Consider the following 18,698-nt stretch of genomic DNA (forward strand, 5'->3'; position numbering starts at 1 on the left):
CTTCTGCTAGCACTGTACTGCTGACACATCCTTTCCTTTACTTCCCACTATGTTTGCTTTCAGCTCCAGAGCTCACAGAACAGATAAATCACACTTGCAGACACAACTTAGGTGAAAGTGAGACCCCTAGTGGCCACTACTTTACAGTTTTTTTTTTTGTTTCAGTTTAATACAGGCATATTTTGTAAGTGATTTGAACATTTTCTAGTTACATTCTCATGAAATGAAATTGTGTGAAAGTACTGTGACACTTTAAGGACTCTTGCACACAACTGTGTGCCAGCCTTGCCTGTGCTGCAGACTGCAAATTGCTGTCCGTAATGCAGGGCACTGACCGTGTGGCCGCCGTCTTGTGGAGCCATTCACTTGAAAGGGGTCCGCGAACTGCATCCGGCGGTCCGCACCGCAAAAAAGTAGTGCATGCACTACTTTTTTACGGTGCGGAGGCATGGACAGAAAACCTGCGGAAGCACTCTGTAGTGCTTCCGTGGGCTTTCAATCCGTTCCTCCGTTACGCACCGTATATTGCAGACCCACTGTCTGCAGACCGCACTAGGGGCACGGCCGGGCAACGGCCGCGTGCATGAGGCCTAAGTGTAGATAACTAATATTTGGCTCGCTCTACTCATATAATGAACCATTCGGACAAGTAAGCAAATACAGCACTGTATGTCTACAGCAGTTTTTAGTACAGTTTTAAAGAGAACCTGACACATTGAATGGGGTGTCCGAGCTGCAGGCAGCATATTGTAGGAGGAGCTGAGCAGATTGATATAGAGTTTTGTGGGAAAAGATTCAGCATAAATTGTATTTTATACATTTAAACTCCTGGGAGGCGGTCCTATCAGTGTTTGACATTTCTCTCTGTATACACAGTCATAGAGGGAAGGCTGTCAATCACTGATAGGACCCCCTCCATGACTTCAAAGCCCAGAATGAGCAGGAGTTTAAATATATAAAATGCAAGTTATCAGGGGCGTTGCTAGGGTCTCAAAAGATCCGGGGCCCAAGCTCCAATGCATATGGCCCAATTCTCTAAGTTGAACAACCTCATCCCCCCCAGCAAACACTAGCACTGAAGACACATACCTCTCACATCCAGGGCCTCCCAGGTGACGTCTCCTCTGATGTAAATCTTCTCTGTCATCATCTTCTCCATTCGGTCCGGTCACTTCTCTCAGCCACCTCATCTCTGCAGAGTGTGACACACGGACATCTTAGCTTCCTTACGTTTCTGTACCCCCAAATACTATCCTGAAGAAAAATGAGTGCCCACCATAGTAACTGTACTCCTCATAGTCCCACCAATAGTAATTCCCTTCTAGAATGCGCTCATTAGTAATACTGCCCCCTACTGGACCCAACAGCGATAATGCTCCACAAGAGTGCCTCCATTAGTAGAAGATCCCTCCAGTATTAATAATACCCTCACAGAGCCCCCAGTAGAAATAAGGCCCCCTATTATTCCCCCAGTGGTAATAAAGCTCTCTACAGACCCCTCAGTAGTAATAAGGCTCTTAGTAGAAATAATGCGGATCCCTCCTATAGAGCCCCCAGTAGTAATAAGAACACCTAATGTCCCCTGGATTTAAAATGCCCCTACAGTCCCTCAGTATTTATAATGCCCCCTACTGTTATAATGCTCGCCCTGAAGGGCCCCCAATATTTATAATGCCGCCTGCAGGGCCCCCTGTAGTTATATTCCTTCGTTTAGTGTCTTCAGAAATTCTAATTCCTCCGCTCCTCCGCCATACAGTCCCATGTAAATAACACTATTTCCCTCCCTCCGCCAGAGTCCCATCTAAATACCATCACACCATCTCTCCAGCCCCCTCCAATATACAGTCCCATGTAAATAACATCACCCCCCAGCCGCCTTCAACATACAGTCCCATGTAAATAATATCACCTCCTCAATATTCAGTCCCATATAAATAACATCACTCCCTCCCACAGCTGCCTTAAACATACAGTCCCATATAAATAACATTACCCCTCAACATACAGTCCCATGTAAATAACATCACCCTACCCCAGCGACTTCCAAATTTAAGTCTCATGTAATTAACATCACTCCACCTCACAGTCATGGTGACAAGTTCCCTTTAAAAAGCCCATCGACATGTACCAGAAAATCTGCTAGGAAATCAGATTTTCAAATCCATAGTTGCAGAATTTTCTAAGGGTAAAATACACTGTGTATCTGCAGCATAGTCTACATGAAACACATACGGATTTTTCTGTGGAATTGACAAAGATTTGTGGCAAAATCCATGGAGGACTAATTCGGCCACGTCTGGACTTGCCGATCTTAAATTTTATTTTGTCTACTATTGATTTATTTCTTCTTTTACTTTGCAGCTGGAAGAACTAAACTCATCTATGTATCCTTTTCATTGTGGGTTGCATGAATGTACAAGTAATGACAGCCTCAAAGTTTGAACAGTAGAGCAGACCATGCATTTTAGTTGTCAGCCAAACTCACATTTATCAGGCGGCTATCTTTACCATGTTATCTGTACTTATCACCTGGATGTTTCTCAGCCTGGCTGAGAAGATAACTGACCAGAACTCACAGCGTCATAGGGACCTCTGATGCTGAGAATTTGGGTCAGTTAACCCATGGTTAGGCCATGACATATCTGAGTAATATGGATGGATGACCGGCACCCAGACATGTGACTCCAGCTGTATGCACTCAGGGGGTCATTTGTCAAACTGGTGTAAAGTAGAACTGGCTTAGTTACCCCTAGCAACTAGATCAGATTCCTCTTTTTATGTTACAAAGTAGCTCTCCAAAATGAAAGGCGGAATCTGGTTGCTATGGGCAACTAAGTCAGTTATACTTTATACCAGTTTCATAAATTACCCCCTTAGATTCCTAGAGATAACAAATTCCAATTAATAACTAGTCAACTATATAGATAGAATCCATATGATGTACAGTCATAAACAAAGAAAAGAAACATCCAGATAGAAACGTTGGATTGCTGCAAAACTCTGCATGCAGTTATATTATAGGCAGATATGTAAATGATTACAGGTGTGGTCTTGTCACAGGAGGGCTTCCCTTGCTGCCCTTTAAAAAGGTTCTCAAAGGCTACTTTTCGGTAGCTGTACCTCTTGGTAAGAGATCGTTGACTACAAGACATGCCTTTAATGACGCACTCAAAGACGTTTTGCCTAGTTTATATACTTTAAGACAGGTTCTCCCGGAATTAAGAAAATGAAAATACTTAAATATTACTTTATAATAAATATATTCTCAAATACCTTTCATTATTTATAATGGCTTCTTTTGTCTGGGGAGCAATCCTCGGGAGAAACAAAATGGCCGCCGTCCCGTTAGTTCACACAAAACCTGTCCTGATCACACATGAGGACAAGTTACTTCACAACACTGAGGTAAAGAGCTGCCTCCTCCTCCTCTCTGCTCTGCTTGTTAGGGATTATCATCCTGAATACAGCTGATAAGAACTTTAGCTGAATCTCTGGGGAATTTAGTTCATGAGGAGACATGAAGTACAGAGAGGATGGACAAGACAGACTGGGGTAATGGAGACTGCATTCAAGTACTGCTGCTCATTAGCCACACCTCACCCTCCTCTCATGTCTCCTCATCTTCTCTATTCCCACAGAGATTCACCTGTATTCAGGATCATGATTCCTGACAAGTAGAGCAGAGAGGATGAGGCAGCACTATAGCTCAGTGTTGTAAAGGAACTTGTCCTTCTGTGTGATTAGGACAGGTTTCTGTGTACTATAGGATGGCGGCCATTTTATTTCCCCTGATTGCTCTCTAGACAAAACGAGCCATTATAACTTATGAAAGGTGTGAATATATTTATTATAATATTTAACCATTTACATTTTCTTAATTCCTGGAGAACCCCTTTTAAGAGGGGGGTGCATCACTGGACTGAGAGAAGCAGGATGATTGTTTCAATGAACTGCCTGCTATCTAGGCCTTTCTGACCTAGCTGTTAGGAGGTGTTGGGAGCAGTGGTTACATGAGGGCACGCACACACTGCGAATAGGCTCTCACCGGCCTAGACAGACTACCAGTAGAGAGGATAGTTTGATTCACCGACAAGCACAAGCTCCCAGAGTTTCGTTGTCCACCATTCAGACACTGGTGGCATCTTTATTACACACTCCTGTCTCTGGAACCGTATCGTCTTTAGTGACGAATCCAGGTTCTGTTTGAAATCCAATGACAGTCAGGTTTGAGTATGAAAGCGTGGTGGTGAGTGGTTCAGTCTTGCCTTTCTGTGGAGCGACACACTTCCCTAACTGCTGGTATGATGATCTGGTTATACGAGGGACAGCAATATGTGCAGCACATCCTGCGGCCACATGTGTTTCCTCTCATGGCAGGGCTTCCAACTGGCATTTTTCAGCAGGATAATGCTTGAGCATTCATTAGTCAGCTGAGCTGCTAGCTTCAGCAACCTACGTGTGTGCAGGATCTACAGGTCCAGCTGTAACATCTGTGGCAAATGTGCTGCAATATGCCATATGGAACATGTATGCCTCCATGTCTAATCATATCTCATCTTGTATCCAGAGGTGGCCCAACAGGGTACTGGAGCCTCCGTTCCATTGTACAGTTTTCCCCAATATACTTGTTCTTTTGCTCTAATATTTTAATCACTGACATATATATAATGATTACATTTACACATATAAAGTTTCATTCGATTCCAACAACTCATTCTTGGTACTTATTTTTTGTCAGTGTGTGTATATTCTAGAAAGCTTATTATTTCACTATCTATAGGCATATACTGTACAATAAATATGCTTTTTCTGCTTCTGGTTTCTACTAAAAGTGACCCAAGCAGGTAAGTGTGGATGTTTAAGCTTCGGCATCTATAAGATAGCCATATAGTATTAAACTAGCGATGTTATACAACTAGATGTTATATTTACCGTGGAGAGGGGTAATACTCTGTGCCTAGCTTACTGCTGAAAATAACATTTGAGTAGAGCCTTGTGAGTAGAGCCCCTGCCTGTCAACTGTTCTCGACCAATCAACGTTATTGAGAATGTTCCGGATGGTTCTTAGTGGCAGAGATTAGGTCACAGGCAAGAGCTTACTGTGCTCCTCCCAATGCCAATGTCTCAAGAAAATGGAGCTGTAAGGGAACATGGAAGTAAACATTGCACACCACGTGGATGGTGGAGTATACCAGCCCTCTGTGCTTTAGGGTGGATGTACACATTAGATGAATGTTGGCCAGCTATCTAAAGCCCAATGACCAACCATGTAGTATATATGACATAATCCTGACTCTCCCCAACAGCAAATGTTGGGAAAACGGAGTGTTGGGCATGTTGGATTTCAGCATGCCAGATCATTTCCAACTGAAGTTAAATTGGCCAACACCAGAGGGCATATGCATGGGGTGGTCAGGAGGAATAGCCGTCAAGTGAAGAGTGCATGCCTAGGCTAGCCCTAGTGTGTGGAGCATGGTATGCTGTTTTCCCTATTCAGGGCCTATCACAGCAGAAGATCATCGCTAATTAGCGTTCTTATGAACGCTTGTTAACGATTAGCTGGCAGTGTAATACTGCTGCCGAATACCCTATGAATGAGCAAACACTGGTTCATTGGGTAATTGGGATCTTTTAGCAGGTTTAAAAATCCTAATTTTTTTTTAGTGGCATATCATGCCGTGTAATTACAATCTGCTGCAGGCAAACAGTGATTCAGTATGAGGACTAGAGATGGCATAGACTCCTCCTGAAGAAGCTAACGCAAAACGCGCGTAGAGGATACGTTTTTGGATGCATGAGCATACTGGTGAGAGTGGTCCCGGTCTGTGTGGACCAATTAATCAGTATAGATATAGGATATGATGCACTGAATAGGGCGATTCCTGTGACATTCTGGCATGTTAACTATATATGGCTGCATAGTTAGTCTGAGAGGACATAGACATACGTTTATATTTATGATGTACCTCAGATGGTAGCCTATGTATGATGATATATTATGGTGTCGTAGGATAGATGTGAGCAATCGCTTGTTGGTACTTTATTTGTTTCCACGTTATTGTATGTATGTTTTTTTAATGAGAATATAATACATTTTGACATATTTATGGGTATATTGGTACTTTATTCATTGTGTTGAGGAATACCTTTTATTTATGCAGCATTTTCTTCAAACAAGGGAAAACACACAGCAGACTTAAATTACCTTTAAAGTGGTGTTCCGGTTGTTTGAAGTTAACCTATATCCTGTGGATAGGGGATAACTATTAGATCAGTGGGGGTACTGGTAGGACCCCCCACTGATCATGAGGACCACGGGCCACGTACCCCCTGAAATGAACAGAGCGGCCGGTCAGGCATGCGTGCTGCCAAAAATGGAGTGGCCACGCACATTTGCGACCAGACACTCCCATTCATTTCAGGGGCACTGAAAGGGGTACAGTCCCCGTTTTTGTGATCGATGGGGTTCCCAGCAGTAGGACCCACACCTATCTAATAGTTAACCCCTATCCTGTCGATAGGGGATACCTTTAAACAACCAGAATACCCCTTTAATGTAACTCTGTTTCGTAATTAAAGGGTTATTCCTGAACTCTCATAGACTACATTCATTTTGGGGGTCTCCACAGGGTACGGGGCCCAAGTTCTCGTCATTGGTGGGAGTCCCAGCGATAGGACTCCCACCAATCTAATAGTTCTCCCCTGTCCTTAATAACTTAATATAACTGGAATACCCCTTTTAATGTTATTCAGTTTGACTGTGTGTGATTTGGCTTTTTTCTCTTTGCTGTAAGAAAATACAGCATAAACGCAGATATATTTATTGCAAAAACCATATGCATATTTTTGCCCCACCGAAAACACAGCATAGCCGCGACATGTGGCAGCAGCCCAAGCGGAAACAAAGTAATTTTCCATGTCTTATCTATCCTTAACTCTGCCTGATTCAGACAAAAACTTCACCTGGCAGATGCCCAAGATATCCCAAAAACCACAGCTAACTGAGGACATGAGATGTCCCATGCTTATTGAGCGCCATATATCATGTGTCGTTGCTAACAGTATTCCGAACAGTGTGTCCATGTCAGTAAAGCTGTTTTGTGAAATGATCCATTCATATCTTCCATACCTCAGAGATAATTGAACATGGGCTCTTTCATTCCCAGTTTGTGAAATTCCATTTTTTATGGGCCGTGGACCTGTTAAATATTCAGTTGAATGCATTCCTTTTTCTGTTATGGTGCATGTACAGAGAAGCCTCTGCACAGAAGTCCACCGTATCGTTGGTCCACATACGTACGTGGAGAGTTTGATAAACCTGATGCCTGTACTGTTATATATATATATATATATGGGTAATGGAGTGCTGTTCTCTTTGGGGAATGGCCATCCCAGCCTATATGTCCTTGTTTACATGCTGACAATCAATTGCTACTGTGTATCTTGAGATTTTCATGGCATAGGTGCTGGTCTTTTAATTTGCACACTGTGCTGCATCCATGGTGTATATAGTTTCTAAATGTAAGCAGAGAAATACAGACTTTTATGTGATTGTTTCCACCTCTGGTTTATTGCAGGTTTGTTTTCTTTGGATATTCAAAGGTTATTCCCATCTGGGACATTGATAGCATATTGTTAGGATTTGCCATCAATGTCAGATAGGTGCCGGTAGCCCCCCTAGGACCCGCTCATATCTTTAGAATGGGGACTCAGAAAAGAATCGAGAGCTGCCACGCATGCGCATCCACCTTCTGTTCACCGCTGTGGGAGTTATGAATATAGCCAAGCATGCTTGCTCAGTTATTTTCGGCAGTACCATTGCGGTGAATGGAGAGGTGGCCGCACTTGTGCAGGTTGCTCAACTATTTTAGGAAGTCCCACAGCAGTGGATGTAGAGCAAGCCATTTATACGTGATTTGTTATTCTTCACTTCAGGGCCCCGTTCTGAACATAGGAGCTGGTGAGGTGGGACCTCAAGTGAATGGCATATCTTAGTCTGAAGTAATGGCTTATCCTCGTCTGAAGTAATAGCATATCTTCGTCTGAAGTGAATGGCATATCTTAGTGATATACCATTAATGTCCTGGGTGGGAATATCCTTTTAAAGTCAATTTCCTGCAAAAACAGAAAATGGTCTTGCAGTTGGGGTCACCAGGTCCCTGTCCTTCCACTGTGGTCTGTGGTGAGTAATTGTTAAAGGGAACATGATGTCTGAGTTGAAGCAACATGTTACGGGGCAGATTGAGCTGAGCAAATTGATTATATAATGGGTCATTTATCAAGTAGGTGTAAAGTAGAACTGGCTTAGTTGCCCATAGCAACCAGATTCCTTCTTACATTTTCCAAAGGAGCTTACTAAAATGAAAGGTGGAATCTGATTGTTTGCTATGGGCAACTAAGCCAGTTCTACTTTACACAAGTTTGATAAATGACCCCATAGTTTTGTGGAAAAAGATTCATTAAAGGGTTATCCCAGTTATAACAAGTTATCCCCTTTCCACAGGATAGGGGATAACTATCAGATCAATAGGGGTCTTACCGCTGGGCCCCCCACAGATCACGAGAACGGGAGCCATGTACCCTGTGGAACCCCCCCTGAAATGGACCAAGTGGCTGGTTGGAAAAACACACTGCCGCTAGTGCACAGTGCTCTGCTATCTCCATCGCTGCGATAGAAATTAATGGAGTGGCCGCATGCATTTCCAACCTGTTATACCCCTTTAATACATTTATATTCCTGCTTGATCACGAAGAGGACCACCTCCTGGACTCCAGAGGCCAGAATGAGCAGGAATCTAACTGAATGATTATTACTAAATCTTAAGTTCCCTCACAACTACCAGTATAAGTCAATCTGCTTAGCGCCTCATGTTGATGCACTCTATACTCAGTGTGACAGGTTCCCTTTGAAGGCTATGTACACGTTTGGTGACAATTTTTATTTGTTTCTTTATTATTGCATTGTACTTATTTTGAGCTAAAAATCATTTTTTCAATTGGTCTTTATTAAAAGTATTGAGCCGTTTTCCCTGCACAGCTTTTAGTTTATATACTAGCAGGATCTGTATTTTCTCTCTGCTCCATTAGGCAGGGAGCTGACGGGCTCCTTATCTCTGAACTCTGTGCTTATAAACACTCATTCCTATCTTACTGATAATAATGTGGCCTAGGCTACTTTCACACTCTCCTAATGAACTCCATTGAAAGTCAATGGGAGACGAATCCGTTTTCTAGTGTGCCAGATTGTGTCAGAGAAAACTGATCTGTCCCCATTGACTTCTATTGTGTGCCAGGACGGATCCGTTTGGCTCAGTTTCGTCAAGCGGACAGCAAAACGCTGCAGGCTGCGTTTTGGTGTCCGCCACCAGAGCTGAATGGAGGCAAACTGATGCTTTCTGAGCGGATCCTTCTCCATTCAGAGTGCATTAGGGCAAAACTGTTCAGTTTTGGACCGCTTGTGAGAGCCCTGAACGGATCTCACAAACGGAAACCAAAACGCGAGTCTGAAAGTAGCCTAAAATAAGTGTTTAGGACCTTTTAGTAATTTACAGATATGGGTTCTTAAGTGACCAGCACAAAATGAAAGTACCATTCACACAGCTAACCCTTTGTGACAGAACAGCCGAATATTTTGAATAAAGACCAAGTGAAAAAATATTTCTTTTTAGCCCAAAATGAGTAAAATGCAATCATAAAAAATTGCCCCTAAAGGTATAGATAGCCTTTAAGCTTCAGGCAGTGCTGGAGGAAGTGTGTTGTAGCCTAACATCTAGGAATCAGGGGCTTCTGGTAACTAAGACCAAGGAAAGGTAACAGTGGATATTATCATTTTATTATTATTTTTTTACTGGAATTTGCCTTTAAACAAACAAACATGTAATATCAGTGTTGTAGCTTATTTATGACATTGCTCTTCTATGTGATTGCATTGGCCAAATAAACACAAACTGCAGCATTTCTCCCATTTATTATTTCTTTTATGAAATGTTTAGCTTCTGCTTTGATGGGGTTTAATGGAAACTACAACAGTATTTTGGTAGATCAACGATTGTTGGGTAGTCATAGCTCTAAGCAGTTAACAGTTACGTCAGCTATCAAATAAAACCATTCTTTTCAGCTTACTTAAAGGGTTTCTGTCACCAAAATCAACCCTATTAAACTGTCTGACATTAGCAATGTGCTAATGTCAGCAGACCCTAACTCTCCTAATCTCATGCTTATGGATGCTCCCATTACTGCAGAATTTTTACTTTGATATGCTAATTAGCCTCTAGGAGCAGGGGGGCATATCGTCAAAGTTAAAATTGTGCAGTAATATGGGCATCCATAAGCATGAGATTAGGAGAGTTAGGGTCTGCTGACATTAGCACATCTTTAGTATTACACTCTAAGATTTAGGTAATCGATTGACTTTACTGACTATGGTAGTTTATATTAAAGGCCTTAAAGGGGTTCCAGGAAATAAAGGTTGTACAGAAATATACTTTATGTATGAATTCTTCACATCCTCAAGATTTTCATCAGTAGTGACAAGGACTTGTCTAACTTTGTTCCGTGATCTGATCCTCCTTTTGATCAAAAAGACAGAGTGAATCTACAATCTACTAAGGCTACATGAACATGTGTGTAACGTGTAGATTTTCTACGCAAAAATCTGCAGAATAATAAGGTATCATCAAAGTAGATGAAATTTAAATAAAATCCCAACCACGCGATGCTAAAATTGTCCGTATGTAAATTTGCATGCTGGGCTCATTTTAAAATCCACATTATGTCAATTTATTTTTCAGCTTTTCACTGCAGATTTCTCTACTTTCCATGTGAGGAGAAATCCACAGCAAATGTGCATCACCAAATCCTTAAAGGGGTTCTGCAGTTTGTTTTAACTGATGATCTATCCTCTGTATAAATCATCAGCATCTGATCGGCGGGGTTCCGACACCCGGGACCCCCGCTGATCAGCTGTTTAAGAAGGCAGCGGTGCTCCAGCAGCGCCGCAGCCTTCTCACTGTTTACCGCTGGCCCAGTGACTTCACGACTAGTATCAACTAGCATGGGCGCGGCTAAGCTCCATTCACGTGAACCGAGCTTAGCCACGCCCAAGCCAGTGATGCTAGTCGAACCCCTGCCGGTCAGATGCTGATGATCTATCCAGAGGATAGATCATCAGTTAAAACAAACTGCAGAACCCCTTTAAGGGTACTTTCACACTAGCGTTTTTCTTTTCGTCCTAGGGGCTCTATGCCGGATAAGAACTGATCAGTTTTATCCTAACGCATTCTGAATGGAGAGCAATCCGTTCAGGATGCATCAGTTCAGTCTTTTTGCCTTTTCAGGACAGAGATAATATCGCGGCATGCTGCAGTTTTATCTCCGTCCAAAATTCCAGAACACTTGCCGAAATGACGGATCCGGCCCCAAGTATTCGGGCAAAACAGATCCGGAATTGCGGTCTGCGCATGATCAGACCCCAAAAATGTAAAAAATAATAAATGCCGGATCCGTTTTTCTGGATGACATCGGAGAGACTGATCCGGGATTTGAATGCATTTGTCAGACGGATCAGGATCCGTCTGACAAATGGCATCAGTTTGCATACGTATTGACGGATCTGGCAGGCAGTTCCGGTGGCGGAACTGCCTGCCGGAATCCTCTGCCGCAAGTGTAAAAGTACCCTAAGCCACACACTTCAGTCATCTTTGTTTCCATTTTATATTTTTATTAAAAAATGTACACTACTATGTCTAAATGTCTGTTGACCCATCTGGGACATTGGTGGCATATCGCTAGGATATGCTTACCAATGTGAGATAGGTGCGGGTCCCACCTCTAGGACCTACATCTCTCTAGAACAGGGCCCCAGTGCGTGGCCATTTTCTGAACTCCCATAGAATTGAATAGAGGGTGGCCGCGCTTGCGCAGTTTGCGCTTCTCTGCAGGGGCATACGTAGAAATCATGGGGCCTCATAGCAAAACTCAGAATCCCCTCCCCCATTTAAAAAGTGCAATTATTGTTTGCCTAATCAGAACAATATGGGTAAGCAAAATTGCTTTTATTATCCAATAAATCAAGCGCGCTCATCCATTTACGTCAGTCCCATAGCAGTGAATGGAGAGGGGATCCCGTTCTTTTAGATTGGACCAGGTCCCAGAGGTGAGACCCCCAACGATCTGATATTTGTGGCATATCTTAGAGATATGTCATAAATGTCCTAGATTTGACATATGCTTCAGGCTAATGCTAGACCCACTTAGAATTTGAAGTATTAGTCCACACAGACAGGACACAGCACACAACCAACATCCTCCCTGAGACATTGTAGCACAGTGTGTGTGAGTGAGAGGTAACTGTTACAGTCAATCACCTAATGTGATGATCATGACGACTCCTGCATGCTCTTCAGTCTTTCTTACTGAGCTTGCTCACTGGGGCACCACATGGCATGTCTGCACCATTCAGAGCCGGGTAATTGTTAAACCTTTACTCCACAAGTCCTCAGGGGCAGCCTACAAGAACTGAGCCTCATCTCACTGCAACAGCTCCAGCAGCTGGAATGAGATGCTTGCCTTCCCGCCACACCAAAGACCCAGAGGTGAGACCTGCACCTATCTGACATTGGTGGCATATTGTTAAGATATGCCACCAATGTCTCTGATGAGTCAATTCCTTTAAGGATGTTCCACAGCTGACAATGTCCACTTTATTTAAGGCCTTGGAATGCAGTCTTTGCAACCTACTTTCAAGTCACTATAGGGAAATAACCCTGCAGTTTTATCACTGGGCATTAATCACCCTGGCTCGGAGCCATAACATGGGTATATTTTACCATGATAACTGTTTTCAATGCAGAGCTGCAGGGGCAGATATTTGTCAGTTTGTGGACACGCCAGGTGATGCAATCACACTTTGTCCACTACTCATCCAACATCGGCAGCACCATTGGACCCTATGAGGGTGTTTCACATTTTGTGGCACCACTGTGCCTCAAACTGGAAAACACAGCAGATGTGAAATCAGACCTCCAGGGAATACCAGTCCAAATGGTAACAACTGCAGGGATCAGTGCACTTATCACAGTAACTTCTGGAACCTGAATATATGAGAAATAGCAAGCGGACAGGGCGATAACTTCTGGAACCCAGACGTACCAGGCAGGTACAAGATAAGGCTTCAGGAGCAGCCTTGAGACTTCAGAAGCAAACACTAATACAGGAGCAGACATTGTTGCACCGCCAGGGTCTGGCCACAGACTTCAGACTGAACTTCTCCAAACAGAGAAATCTCAGGAACTGAAAAGCAGGACTAATGAGAACATGGACAACGGGTGCAGATTCAGACAGAGACACACCACAATAGAGCAATTCACCCCCACAAGTAATCCGCAGTCAGTATGCAAACAACAGAGGTGAATGTGCACTGCCATCATGACAAATGGCCCTAGATACAAAACCACAATATTCAGCAACCAGCTGACATTGTATACAATGGCAAACAGTGAACAGACGTGTAACATTGGGCTATATTCAGGTACATTGATCCTGCTGTTTAATACATGTTCCCCAGGCAGCAGCAAATTGCTATATATAATAGGGACTGCTGGGATTGAGACTATAATCCATACATGGATAGACCCTACACCCCTGCCATTCAAGCTTTTTGTTGAGAAACTCTCATAATGAATATGGACTGGGTGGAGGCATTCTCTAGGAAAGAAAGACGCGTGAAAATGTTCTTATCCGCCCTGGGAAAGCTTTATTGACTTCTGACCAAGACGCGTTAAACAGTCCATACACAATTGTTTCCAGTTCACATCATGGTTTCAGTGTTGTCTAAAGTTAGAGCCGCCATTGAGTTTGACGTGACGTTCTCTGGTGTCTTGATGGAGGGTTCTGTGTGCCATGCACTTGTTCACACCCTGGGAATCTATTTGATTCTTTAGCAGAGATGCTGGCGTATCGCTCATTGGAGGAGACGTGATGGTTCTGGGCTTTTGATCTGAACACTTGGCAGAGTGCAAGGTTTCAGGTGACTTTACTGTTCTTATTGTTTCTCCTATGTTTTTTTCTATTCCCTCCTCTCCCTGTTCTTTTCTTTTTCTTATTTTCTTTATTTAAAAAGTTGACAGGTTGACTTTTTTCTTTTTGGAGATCTGCCGGAGTTGGATTACCTATATTGTGACTACATAAGGAAACTGTATCTGATTTCTATACGATGCCATGTCCGTTACTCCTTTCTTGTCAACCTTGAATAAAAGCATTTAAATATAAAAATATTTCCTATAGAAGTTCCCTTGATTCACTAATCAGTAAATGCATAAAATACATCAGAAAAGGATGGCCTAACCTGTAAAGCTTCCTTTACCTTCCTGTATTTGAAAAGCTGTAAAAAAAAAAATGTGGTGCCAGTTTTATATAAAGGATGTGACAGTGTTTCAGAAGAGTGAGATGATCTCGTGGAAGCAACCAGCAGCCCAGTTAGCTGTTATTATTTTATCAAATTCAGACAAGCAGAAGTGCAAGAATACCACCATTGTGCCAGCATTCTAAGGAGTCATTCTCACCACTTTATATGTGCCATATATAATTAAGTGTGCGCCAGATTTATCACCTTCAACTTTTTGAAAGTTTTAAAAGATAAACAAAAACTGCAAACTGTATTACGGAGATGATGTACAAAAACTGGACTCTAGACAAAAGTGTTAACCTTAACCCCTTAAGGACCGGGCTCATTTTCACCTTAAGGACCAGGCCATTTTTTGGAAATCTGACCAGTGTCACTTTAAGTGCTAATAACTTTAAAACGCTTTGACTTATCCAGGCCATTCTGAGATTGTTTTTTCGTCACATATTGTACTTCATGACACTGGTAAAATGAAGTCAAAAAAATTATTTTTTTTGCACAAAAAAATACCTAATTTACCAAAAATTTGGAACAATTTGCAAATTTCAAAGTTTCAGTTTCTCTACTTCTGTAATACATAGTAATACCCCAAAAAATTGTGATGACTTTACATTTCCCATATGTCTACTTCATGCTTGAATTATTTTGGGAATGATATTTTATTTTTTGGGGATGTTATAAGGCTTAGAAGTTTAGAAGCAAATCTTGAAATTTTTCCGAAATTCACTTTGCGAGGCTTACATAATAGAAACCACCCAAAAATGACCCCATCTAAGAAACTACACCCCTCAAGGTATTTAAAACTGATTTTGCATACATTGTTAACCCTTTAGGTGTTGCACAAGAGTTATTGGCAAATGGGGAGGAAATTTGAGAATTTCATTTTTTTGTCTAATTTTTCATTTTAACCCATTTTTTCCACTAACAAAGCAAGGGTTAACAGCCAAACAAGACTGTATCTTTGTTGCCCTGACTCTGCCGTTTACAGAAACACCCAATATGTGGCCGTAACCTACTGTACGGCCACACAGCGGGGCGTAGAGTGAAAGGTGCACCGTTTGGTTTTTGGAAGGCTGATTTTTATGGACTGGTTTATTTACACCATGTCCCATTTGAAGCCCCCTGATGCACCCCTAGAGTAGAAACTCCCTAAAAGTGACCCCATCTAAGAAACTACACCCCTCAAGGTATTCAAAACTGATTTTACATACGTCATTAACCCTTTAGGTGTTGCACAAGAGTTATTGGCAAATGGAGATGAAATTTGAGAATTTCATTTCTTTGCCTAATTTTCAATTTTAACCCATTTTTTCCACTAACAAAGCAAGGGTTAACAGCCAAACAAGACTGTATCTTTATTGCCCTGACTCTGCTGTTCACAGAAACACCCTATATGTGGCCGTAAACTACTGTGTGGCCACACAGCGGGGCGTAGAGTGAAAGGTGCGCCGTTTGGTTTTTGGAGGGCTAATTTTGCTGGACTGTTTTTTTTACACCATGTCCCATTTGAAGCCCCCCTGATGCACCCCTAGAGTAGAAACCCCATAAAAGTGACCCCATCTAAGAAACTACACCCCTCAAGGTATTCAAAACTGATTTTACAAACGTTGTTAACCCTTTAGGTGTTCCACAAGAATTAATGGAAAATAGAGATTCAATTTCAAAATTTCACTTTTTCGGCAGATTTTCCATTTTAATATTTTTTTTCCAGTAACAAAGCAAGGGTTAACAGCCAAACAAAACTCTTTATTTATGGCCCTGATTCTGTAGTTTACAGAAACACCCCATATGTGGTCGTAAACTGCTGTACGGGCACACGGCAGGGCGCAGAAGGAAAGGAACACCATATGGTTTCAGGAAGGCAGATTTTGCTGGATTGTTTTTAGACACCATGTCCCATTTAAAGCCCCCTGATGCACCCCTAGGTTAGAAACTCCAAAAAAGTGGCCCCATTTTGGAAACTACGGGATAAGGTGGCAGTTTTGTTGGTACTATTTTAGGGTACATATGATTTTTGGTTGCTCTATATTACACTTTTTTGTGAGGCAAAGTAACAAAAAATAGAAATTCAGAAATTTCATCTCCATTTGCCATTAACTCTTGTGGAACACTTAAAGGGTTAACAAAGTTTGTAAAATCAGTTTTGAATACCTTGAGGGGTGTAGTTTCCAAAATGGGGTCATTTTTTGGAGTTTATACTCTAGGGGTGCATCGGGGGGGCTTCAAATGGGACATGGTGTCAAAAAACCAGTCCAGCAAAAACTGCCTTCCAAAAACCATATGGCGCTCCTTTCCTTCTGCGCCCTGCCGTGTGGTCATACAGCAGTTTACGACCACATATGGGGCATTTCTATAAACTAAAGAATCGGGGAAATAAATATTGAGTTTTGTTTGGCTGTTAACCCTTGCTTTGTTATGGGAAAAAATGAATTAAAATGGAAAATTTGCCAAAAAATAGCTGTTTTGGCACTGTTTTTATTTTTTATTATTTACAACGTTCATCTGACAGGTTAGATCATGTGCTATTTTTATAGAGCAGGTTCTTACGGACGTGACGATACCTAATATGTATACTTTTTTATTTATTTAGGTTTTACACAATATCATTTTTGACACCAAAAAAAAACATGTTTTAGTGTCTCCATAGTCTGAGAGCCATAGTTTTTTCAGTTTTTTGGCGATTGTCTCAGGTTGGGTATCATTTTTGCGGGATGAGATGACTGTTAGATTGGTACTATTTTGGGGTGCATATGACTTTTTGATCGCTTGCTATTACACTTTTTGTGATGTAAGGTAACAAAAAAATAGCTTTTTTGACACCGTTTTTATTAAAAAAAATTTACAGTGTTCACCTGAGGGGTTAGGTCATGTGGTATTTTTATAGATCAGGTTCTTACGGACATGGCAATACCTAATATGTCTACCTTTTTATAATTTATCAGGGTTTTACACAATAATATCATTTTTGAAATAAAAAAAAATCATGTTTTAGTATCTCCATAGTCTGAGACCCATAGTTTTTTTATTTTTTGGACCATTGTCTCATGTAAGGGCTCATTTTTTGCGGGATGAGGTGACGGGTTGATTGGTACTTTTTTGGCGTACATGCGACTTTTTTGATCACTTTCATTACCTTTTTTGGGAAATAAGGTGGGCAAAATTTCAATTTCCTCATAGTTTTTTATTTTTTTATTTTTATGGCGTTCACCGTGCGGGGAAAGTAACATGACCGTTTTATAGATCAGGTCGTTACGGACGCAGCGATACCTAATATGTGTAGTGTATTTTCTTTTTTTTCTTTTTATTCAGTGATAAATGTGTTTTTTTGAAACTTTACTTTTTTCACTTTTTTTTTGACCCAGACCCACTTGGTTCTTGAAGATCCAGTGGGTCTGATGTCTGTATAATACAGTACAGAACAATATATATTGTACTGTACTGTATTTTACTTACACTGAACAGATCTGTGCTTTTAGCATAGATCTGTTCAGCACCATGGACAGCAGGATGCCTGAGAGGCGTCCTGTTGCCATGGGAACCTTCCCCGTCTGCTCAGTACTGGTCAGAACTGCGCAGACGGGGAAGGGTAAGCACAGGGCTGAGGGGGGCTCTCTCCCTCTCCCATCGGGGGCTGCAAAGGCACAGCAGCCCCCCGATGGGAGAGGGAGGGAGCTCCCTGCGCTGTTAACCTTTTCCATACAGCGGTCCGTACGGACTGCTGTATGGAAAGGGTTAAACGGCTGACATCGCATCGCAGATGTCAGCCGTTTATACCAGGGTGCCAGCAATGTGCTGGCACCCTGGTATACCCACTAGACACCAACGATCATTCAAGGGGAGGCGGGCGGGGGATCGCTATCCCGCCTGCCGCACCGCCCGCCTCCCGCACCGCCTGCGACACCCCCCCTGCACCACCCGCCCACATAATATCATTCAGGGGTGCAGGGGGGTGAAAAAGCTTTATTTTAGACATACTAAAGTTTCTGATCTCCGCGGTCAGGGACCGCGGGGATCAGAAACTGCAGAAAGCGCTACAAACCGCAGGTCTGAATTGACCTGCGGTTTGCAGCGATCGCCGACATGGGGGGGGGGTCACAGGACCCCCCTCGGCATTGACCCAAGGTGCCCGGCTGTGTGTGACAGCCGGGATCTCAGCGCTGTCACCATGTCTGCAGACATGGTGACAGTTAAATGCCATGACGTGTATACTCATCATGGCGCGCTAAGTAGCAGTGTGCCATGACGAGTATACTCGTCATAGGTCGGCAATATTTTCACACTATCTCCTTCTCTGATC

The 18,698-nt window shown here is 42.4% G+C and overlaps 1 protein-coding gene across 4 annotated transcripts in view; it reads left to right on the forward strand.

Annotated features, from left to right (window-relative positions):
- Window positions 1-18,456, forward strand: part of CCDC28A (coiled-coil domain containing 28A) — a 28,316-nt gene extending 9,860 nt beyond the window's left edge. For 3 of the 4 annotated variants that reach the window (XM_040429222.1, XM_040429221.1, XM_040429223.1), the window contains exons 5-6: window positions 2,362-2,384; window positions 6,951-8,411. In XM_040429222.1, coding sequence (XP_040285156.1) covers window positions 2,362-2,384; window positions 6,951-7,005 — 78 coding nt within the window. In that variant the 3' untranslated portion in view covers window positions 7,006-8,411. Of the gene's footprint in view, window positions 1-2,361; window positions 2,385-6,950; window positions 8,412-18,445 lie in introns of those variants that run through there. The other variant, XR_005778423.1, reaches the window with a different exon arrangement.
- Window positions 18,457-18,698: the final 242 nt, after the last annotated feature.

Source organism: Bufo bufo, chromosome 4, assembly GCF_905171765.1.
Source record: "Bufo bufo chromosome 4, aBufBuf1.1, whole genome shotgun sequence".
Lineage (NCBI taxonomy): Eukaryota > Metazoa > Chordata > Amphibia > Anura > Bufonidae > Bufo > Bufo bufo.